At 47.3% G+C, this 9824-nt stretch overlaps 2 protein-coding genes across 2 annotated transcripts; both read right to left on the reverse strand.

Annotated features, from left to right (window-relative positions):
* Positions 1-731: 731 nt before the first annotated feature.
* Positions 732-1931, reverse strand: LOC108756034. The gene has a single exon (XM_018499576.1). The coding sequence runs from the start codon at positions 1929-1931 to the stop codon at positions 732-734; it is 1200 nt and encodes a 399-aa protein (XP_018355078.1).
* Positions 1932-7572: 5641 nt separating this feature from the next.
* LOC108756035 lies at positions 7573-9498 on the reverse strand. Its single transcript, XM_018499577.1, has one exon. It carries the CDS (start codon positions 9496-9498, stop codon positions 7573-7575), a length of 1926 nt encoding a protein of 641 aa, XP_018355079.1.
* Between the last annotated feature and the right edge of the window lie 326 nt (positions 9499-9824).

A 9824-nucleotide genomic window follows, 5' to 3' on the forward strand; every position in this document is an offset into this window, starting at 1 on the left:
GTATACGTACATACGTACATACATTTATACATACATATACGTACGTTTATACGTATGTTCATACATATACGTTTATACATATACGTTTATACATATACGTTTATACAAGTACACGTATTATAAAGGAAGGGAAAAAAGAAATATGTAATAAATACGTTAACATATTTTTATTTAAAAATTCTTTCGCAACCACCAATTATATATTTTTAATACATTTTGTAACGCGCAATTCTTAACATGCAGTCCACATCGCACAGTATTAGTGACATCAAGATTAGTTAAAGATTCGACGTCCTCGTAAACCGCATCCAAGGTGTCGATGTACACGCGTTCTCGCTCATCGTCCAGAAGCAAGTTCCACAGCCACGTTCGTTTCTCGCGTCCCTTAACGTACACGATAGCATCATCTTCAAATACAGCTGTCGTGATCAGGCGTTTCGCCTCGTTGTACGGAATCATCCCGTCCTCCCATCGCAATCCATGGTGATAAGCACTCAACCAGGAAGCGCAAGACCTGTCGGATCTTGTCAAAAATTTCCATGGTACGGGACTCGTAAAAATATAATGCGTGAGAACGGTCCCCTGTTTCAGCACCGCCACTTCCTTCACGATAAATTTCTTGTTAACGATGAAACCTTGCAGATCCACGAACGTTGGCACGGACATGTTGTCGAGAATACTGCGATCGATCGCGGCGTATCGTAGATTTTATATAGTGTCGGAGGTAAAATTTAGGTGATTTTGCGCACAACGTTGGTCAATGGATTATACTGAACCACACGATCGTGTATGATGAGACAATAGGCTGTCGTATTCGCGGGCACGTTCTCCTTACATTCAAAGTCTAATCGCACGTCCACGGTACCGCTCTTGACCGATTCGTTCTGTCGAGAGCAATCGATGATCACGAACGGGCCATTACGTAAAAAAGTTGTAAAGGTGAGACTCGGCTCGAGATACTCGTATCCATAGTAGCCCTTGCAGAAACGCGCGTACAAGTCGTACAGAATCGCACATCTGTTTTTATCAAAATCCAGATTCAAATCATCGTACGGATAACATTCCGTATTCAGGTAGAGTTTAGCATTGGTTAATTTGCAGTGGTCGAATCGACTCGCATCCTCAGACATGATATTTTTTCGACCTGTTTGCATAGCGAAAATGACGTAGCGCGGCTTCTCGAGCTGACTAGCCGTCTTGATGGCCCACGAATGCTTGGTTGTGCTCTGCAAGAGCGGAAACTCGTACAGATCCCAAGAGCGAAAAGCCATGCTCAGATATCGTCCGCTCTCCAAAGCGCGCAGCATCGACAGCTTATTTATCTCGCTCAATAACACGTGCGGCATTCGCCACTGTACTTTGAATAATTCGAGCGTCGGCTCTGTCGTCGAATCTCCCGTCAGGCAATTGTTGTCGTTGCGCGCTCGTATTAAAATCAATTCGTGACGAGCGTTGATCACCACACGTCTGTAATCTTCGCAAAATCCCAGCAGTACGTAGAGCGGAACACAGAAATTAAAGTATCCGGCCGCAGTAGTCTGCGCATCCCAGCCGGCATTCCGCAGAATCACGCTTCTGTCGGATGACACTGTTACATAGTTTTTGATCGTGCTAGTTATGCCCACGTTTCTGTTACGATCAATCTCCACACCGTTGAGTTCATATCGAATCTCATCGAATATAAACGCGACGCAATTATTTCCCAATGACACGCTAGCACCCTGGACCACTTTGTTCTTCGTCAGTTTTCCCTCGACGTATAGAAAGCTTTCGTACGGCAATGTGTATAGATCCTGTTGCTGTATGGGTATTCTTATCTCGTCGCTGTACCCGAACGTTGTGTTGGCGAACGGGTTGTACGTGTGAGTCTCAATCTTGACGATGCGATCGTCGAAGACCGGCTCGCTTTTAATGTTTAGGATATCAGTCATCTCAAATGTTGCGCACCGCGAATCCCAAAGACTTTAAAAATGTAACGTTCGACGCGCTGAGCTTCTTCTTCTTTCTAATGCAGTCGGATGAGCGAGTGTTATCGAGCTGTGACGTCGTTGGCCTTGTAAAGAATACGTTATCTCTATGCGTGCGCTCCGTTCCGTTCAACACGAGCATCTCACGTTCACGTTATCACTGCAGACGTCGTACGTGCAATCTAACGGTGATCTCTTCTCCGCGAAAATCGAGCAATCGTCCGTTCTGGTCGACGACGCGTATCGTCAGATCCGTAATGCTCCGTGCGATGATCGGCAGGTAAATGATCTGCGCCGGCCTCTCCGATATCTTATATCCTGGCGGCACGCTCGGTGAAAATTCGTGTATCGTGTGCGCGCTTTTGCCGTTGCTGTACGCACCCGCGGTCACGCTGCACTCTACGCGGATAACGTTTACGTTCATTATGTTGATCGACATGTCCGATTCGTGCCATCTTCGCGGTCGCAGTACGCGCTTCGACGAGAATCCCAGCAGCGATCCAATGCTGTTGGGTTTGTCAAAGTTTATTCCGTACGCACATCTAATCTCGCATCTCATCGTGTTGTAGTTTGCGCGGAGCGTAATCGGGTATTCTCCATCCTCACCGTTATCATTATCATCGGTGTCATTGTTCTTATTGTCACCGCGCACTACGTCAACGGTTTCAAGCGCGTCGCGGTGAGGACTTTTCCGTAAAATCGCGCGTTTCAGAAATTCATTTATGTCTCGCACTTCGTACGAACCTTCGGGAATTGTAATTTCCACGTCATCTTTGGCAAAATAAAATTTGTTGTTCGAATTATTCACGTTCGGTATCGTGTGATAAGTCTCAAAAATCACCAGACCGAGCTCGTAATCGTCGTCACTCAAATCTATGGCGGGAAAGTAGTTTGCCGTGAGGACGGTGCTCTTCCCGCTCAGCGTAAGCGTCAGCGACATGGCGGTGTTCGACTAATACTGAAATTTCACAGCGTCTCACCGAGCTTTTTAAATTCGCGCGCGTCTACCGTTTGTAGAAACCGGAGGCACATCTGTCCGCAGAAGTTCTGATCGTACGTCTGACAGGACGTACGATTGTACTCTATCGTCGTAGCACCGTTCCCGAAATATCGCACCAGTTCCTTGGGAGGTCGAAGATTACCGAAACTGTCAAAGTATACGACGCGGTTGTTCCTCTTCGCGTACGCTACCCAGTGAGTACCAGGCCCCGTCGCATCGTCCAGATTCACGATACCGCTTTCGTTTCGACGCGCACCGCTCGTCGGTAACGCGTTACGCATGAAAACGCCTCTAAAGTATGGTACGCGCATACGTCTCGCGAGCACGTTTAACTGTGCATTGGTAGTTGCGCCGGATGGCATTTTTATCGCTTCTTTGGGGTTTTTTTTTTTTTCTTTGCAGCTGCACCCTGTCCATGCTTGTACGGACCGAGATACAGTCCGCGTCCGTATTTGTACGGAGCGAGATACAGTCCGCGGCCCTGTTCCATCGCGCGATCGTGTCGTTGCAGCTCTTCGAGCCGACGTCGCGCGGCTTTGTTGTCGTTTACCGCTTTCGCCACGCTGGCCGCTCCGCCGATCAAGGATCCGAGCGCGCCCAACATTGGCAGAAACGGTAACGCACCGCCTCGTTTCGCCGTTGGAAGTATCCGCTTTTTCGTCGTTTTTTTCTTCGTCGTTGTCTTCTTCGGTTTCATGCCCATGCCGATCTTGGTCTTGGCTTTCATCGCTGCCCAAACGGCAGCAGCGGCGGCTCTCTCGCCCAGAGCCGAATCACTCGCGGTAATGCGTTTCCGCGCCTTCTCGGCTAGTATATCGTCCGCCGCGTGTCTATCGGTGAGATCGTTGCTGCGCGAGTACGCAATGTCGTGTTCCCGACACGCCGCGTCCAGCGGATTTATGCCCGCGTCACCTCTGGCTAATCGCTTCGCAAGTCGAGTGCCTGGGCCGCAAAACTGGTAGCCCGGAATATGTAACTCGAAAGGAAGCGCGTTTACCGCTCGATTCAACAGACCGCCGCGCGACGCTGACATTCGTTACAGTCCTTTATCTTAGGTGCGGGACCGTCGATGTGCGTTCGCTGCCACGGCTGATTGTAGTGCTCGTCGCACCGACGATAGGTTCGAACCTCCGAATCCGCCTTCACGTGTTCCGGAAGCCGGTCCCAGACGTGTTCGACGTAATCGCCGTACACGCGTAAGAGCACGACCTTCGGTATATATTGTAACTGCTCGGCGCTCAAGTTTCGAATATCGGAAGGATGACTCAGCGCGAGATACATTTTGCTACTGCGCGATTCGCGGGATTCGCGCGTCTTTAAATAGCCGTTCGAGAGCGCACAGCCCGTAGTGCGAGCATGAAATTCGTGCTGCAACCGTTGACGATACGCGTCACGAACTGCGACGCGAAATCGCGAATGATGGGAGATAGCGCGGAGAAGCGCAAGCACGGCGAAATGCTGCCGAGTACTATACGCGCGATCATTTGCGGCCCGTCGAATTGCGGTAAAACCAACGTTCTCGTAAGCTTACTCGAGAGCCCGAACGGCGTACGTTTCGAGAACGTGTACGTCTATTCGAAATCGTTGCAACAGCCAAAGTATCGATATCTCGAAAATTTGTTTACGTCTATCGACGAAATCGGCTACTTTACGTTCTCCAACAACAGCGACGTCGTTCCACCGAGTGAGGCGCGTCCAAATTCTATTTTTATCTTTGATGACGTGGCATGCGACAAGCAGGATGCGGTGAGAGAATACTTCTCGATGGGTCGCCACGCGAACGTTGACTGCTTCTATCTCTGTCAGACGTACGCGAGAATACCTAAACATCTGATACGCGACAACGCGAACCTTCTGATCCTATTCAAACAGGACGGTACCAACTTGAAACACGTTTACAACGATCATGTAAATACCGACATGTCGTACAACGAATTTTGCGAGTTGTGCCACGCCTGTTGGCGACAAAAGTATGGATTCGTAGTGGTAGACAAAGACAGTGCGCTCACAAATGGACGATACAGAAAAGGATTTAACGAGTTCGCGATACCGTAACGCGACCAGTCGTTGTCGATACTTAGCCTCGGACGAACATGGCGGATGTGCGCGAGCGTGAAAAAATCGCGAGAGCGATCGAGAAGACGAGCGAGTCGATCCGCAAGAAACATCGCGCTCTGAAGACCGGTAGAATCGAGGAGGACATCGCGTTGAACAGACGTTTTAGGCCTCTTATCAAGCCGCTGCGACTTTTCGCCGACAGCTCCGACGTGCGCGCGACAAAGAGAGAGTCGCGCGACGAAGATGCAGCGTCTGCCCATAAACGCGAGAGGAAGGAGGAAGAGGAACAAGAGGAGAGAGAAAAAGCGAGCGAGACGTTCGAGCGTTCCACGACTCTGCATAAATCCAATGATCGATCGCACGATGATGTACAGCCAATAGCCTCCACCCCGCGTGCCAAAATCGTACCAACGATAGAGTCGTTGGAGAACGTTTTCGAAACGACGGAAGATTCGCTAGCGACGAAGGTTCAAAATCAGCTGCAAACGTCGGAAGGTCGAGAGGCGTTACGAGCTGGTTTGGGCCCGCTGGGTCAAAAGTACGTCGAGGCCGTCCTGAGGGGAGCGAAAGATAAAGAGAGCGGTATAGATCGCGTGTACGGCGTTTACCTGCACGAGGATGGGCTGATGTTTGGCAATAAACGTTTCGACGTGGATGACGCGGACAACATAATTATCGACGGCGTACGATACGCCGGTACACCGGGTCTTTACGAGTTGATTTTCAAGAGAATTCCCGACGATGCCCTCTACACGGAAGACGATATGCACAAGTACAAGAGCATGCTGTTGGTGACGAACGCGCACAAACACAAGTATCATTCGCAGGGCCGATTATTGAGCAACAGAGGATACAAGTACAAACACGTAATCGCGCCGTTGATGTCGATCACACCCAAGAAACAGAAGAAATCTGGAAAGGGATTGCCTCACGCAATGACATTGAACGACAACGCGATCGATTACGTGCACTGGGATGATCCCAACGAGCTGGTGGATCGTCTACGATTGCTCGACGCTTCGCACCGAGCGGGCAACAACGCTCACGACAACGAGATGCTGTCGATCATCGAGGAACTTCGCGAAGCCGGTCTTATTATAAATTAATTCGCGTATTCGTAAAACGAGTCAGTCGAGGGACACCAGCGAGAAAAATACATTAATTTCTTGTACTCTGTGTATTACACGTCGAATCATGAAAAAGAAATCCGATGAAAAGAGAGAAAAAATTAGCTCGGAGAAACGTCGGCTCGTCGAGGAATTGCACGCTCCGGCGAGAAGAAATTTTCCGCGAAGGCGTGTCATAGTCCGGGGGTACGACGATCTGTGGCAGGCTGATATCGTTGAGATGCGTCCGTACTCGAGTTTCAACAGAGGCTACCACTACATACTCACCGTCATCGATGTGTTGAGCAAGTACGCGTGGGCCGTTCCGCTCAAGAGCAAGGGTGGAAGCGAGACGGCGAACGCTATCGCTGAGATCGTTCGAGAGAGCGAAAGATGTCCGAAAAATTTACAAACGGATATGGGGAAAGAATTTTACAACGCGGATGTACGGAATATCTTGAAAAAACACAACGTTAATCACTATTCCACGTATTCGACGTTGAAAGCGTCAGTGGTCGAGCGGTTCAATCGCACGCTCAAAAACGACATGTGGAAGATGTTTACACTCAACGGCAATTACAAGTGGGTCGACGAGCTGCCGCGTCTGGTGTCAGATTACAACGCGCGCAAGCATCGCACCATCGGCATGCGACCCTCTGACGTAACTTCTGCGATCGCCGAAAAACTCTTGGGCACGGTGTACAGTGCGATAAAGATAGCGGGTCCTGCAAAATTCAAAGTAGGCGATTCGGTACGCGTGAGCAAGTACAAGACGATTTTTGAGAAGGGTTACACACCAAATTGGACCACCGAAGTGTTTACGATCGTTAAGGTGCAGCGTACCAATCCCGTAACTTATCTACTCGAGGACTATCGTGGAAATTCCGTCGCTGGAGCGTTCTACGAGCACGAGTTGCATCGCGCTACTCGTCCGGACGTGTATCTCGTGGAGAAAGTGTTGCGCAGGAAGGGCGACAAAGCGTACGTCAAGTGGCTGGGATTCGATGGATCGCACAATTCATGGATACACAAAAACAATGTTATTTGATAAATTTTTTAATTCATATATTTTGTATACGTATAACAATATAAGAATATAAGAATATAAACGTGTAAAAATATTTCTTATTATCCATTCCATTTTTTAGAGTATACTGATATAAAATATGTATATAAATATATGATACATGTAATGAAAAAAACAGTAATACATAATAAATGATACTATATAAAACATAATAGTAATACTTATGTACAACGTAAAAACATAATGCGTAAATTATAATGATAATAGTAACAGGTATGTAGATTGTACGAGAATATTTAAAATAATGTAAAAAGATATACACAAAGTAAGATATAAGATAATACATATACGTCGTATGAAAATATAAAAAAGTAAAAAACATAATAGTAATATAAATGTTGATATGTACATATGTTACAAAGGTATCCGCCAATGTCCCCACGGTAACGTCTCCGTCGAATTCGGTACGACGTATCGTTTGTCATCGTATGGACTCAGAGCGATTTTCGATTCGGATATCGTGTATACCTCGTGCAGTTTAGATCGTATACACGATTGACGACGAGTCATTTCGATCTCTTCGTTCAAACATCGAGTGTAATCGTCGAACGTTATCGTTTGCGCTACGACGTTATTCTTTACGCCTTTCACCTTTTTAATGTCCTTCTTGCCGTCCACCCTCACAGCGTACATCTTCGCTCTGAGACCAACGAATTCGGTCATTATCGCACCGTTATTTTCGTCCTTCATCAGACCGGGTACTTTTTTGTTCGCGAGAGGCATACCGTACGCGTTGTCCGTCGGATAATCGCTCGTGTCGAATCTAGCGATATCGCGTTTCATAGTCTCGTAAACGTCCTCGCACTCGACGCGGTATATAAGGCTGTCCGTATCGGTGTACATTATTTTACATTTATCGTGAAACAGTGGTAACATATACTCGTGGTGAAATTCGTACAAGCAGACTTTCGATATGTCGAGTATACACATACCCACGTAAATCGGTTTGTCGAACTTCACCTCGAGTTTCCGCAGTTCGACGGCTATTAAATTTTCCGCAAAGACGCTACGGCTGTGGAAATTTGGTTTTGCAATCATTGCCTCCGCGCCGTACCGTCCATCCCATTTAGTTAATAATTTTACGTCGACGTGGTTGCGCACATTCTCCATAGTTTTACCGAATACCGCGTTGTTCATTAATTTATATAAATTTTTTTCGAAATCATTTTTCGCGCGCGTTCTAAAACATGTATTAAGTTCGATGTATTCGCGAAGCCATGGAGATTGCGCGAATTGTAACACCCGATGGATCTTTGTTACGCGAAGACCGTGACGAGTACATTGCTGCAGGTTGCGGTAGTGGATGACGTAACGCTGTTTATCGTACAGCGTCGCTAAAAGTTTATGTTCGCGCTTGCCGGGCGGCTTATCGCGCGTCGGACAGAACGGTAGGTCGGTGTGTCGGTCGTGTACATGCTGCGGATACTCGAGATCGACTTCGAGAATGTAACCGGTGGGCGAATCCGGAGCGATCGCGCTCGCGTCAAAGTTCGCAGCGTCTTCGACCCATTGAAATTTGGCGTATGGCAATGATTGACACATCGCCCATCCGTATAAATTGTTAACGTCGTAGTACATCAAGTACGACGACGGTTCCGACGGATCGTACGAACGCATGTACTTGTTATTAGCCTGCGCGTATCTGCCTGAACATTGACTGAGACCACCGCGTATACCGCGCTCGATGAACATGATCGTGTCAATATCAGTGAGCAACTCAAACTTTACACGCGTATGTTTCAACATCGCGTCCCACGTGAAACCAGGCAAGGTGTAATAATGCGCTGGATCGAGACCGTAACTCGCGACGCAACTTTCGCGGAAATTTTCAAAAATGTCGGCTAATAACAAGACATCGGTTTTCAAGTACAGATCGCTGTACTCGCCGAGCGTTCGGATGGAGAATCGCTGCCATACGTTCGCCGCGTGAGCGTAGTCGCTCTCGGATACGGTATCGCCCGTTAACGAACTGTAAAAAGATTCGCGCGGTGGTAAGAGCGTGTCCCGCAATTTTTCGACACAGTCAACGTACTCGTACGGAAAGACACCTTTACGAGTCAGTAATTCAAATTCTTCGTCCGATAATGTTGGAAATTTTGAACGTATAATTTTTAATTTGTCTCTATCGAGATACGACGCTAATTTATCGAGACTTGTACTGAGAAATTTGAAAGAATCAATAAATCTGAATTTTACGCAATTTCTTTGAGAGTTATTTTTAGTTTTATCTTTAGTGCTATCGACATGTTTCGTGAAGGAGATGTATTTTTCTTTGGTCATCGGTAATACATCTACTCGTCCTTCATATGCTGTAGCGATTTCCTTAATTATAAAATGCGCGTCGTAGCCCGATAAATTGTGGAAAACGATCGGAATATATAATGAATTTTTATTAAGTATATAATAATAATTAATTTTTATGAATTTAAGTTACAGTTTGAATGCGCAGGACCGCGGTATCTACCGGTTAAGTGGCAATGATCGCGTACCAGCGTGTCGTCCGACGCGAACAGTTTCTCGCAAATGTGACAACGCGTCGCGCTACGGTACGCCTCCCACTGTTCTTTCGACAACGTTTCCATAGGCACGTTGACGGATACGATATT

Source organism: Trachymyrmex septentrionalis, unplaced genomic scaffold, assembly GCF_001594115.1.
Source record: "Trachymyrmex septentrionalis isolate Tsep2-gDNA-1 unplaced genomic scaffold, Tsep1.0 scaffold91, whole genome shotgun sequence".
Lineage (NCBI taxonomy): Eukaryota > Metazoa > Arthropoda > Insecta > Hymenoptera > Formicidae > Trachymyrmex > Trachymyrmex septentrionalis.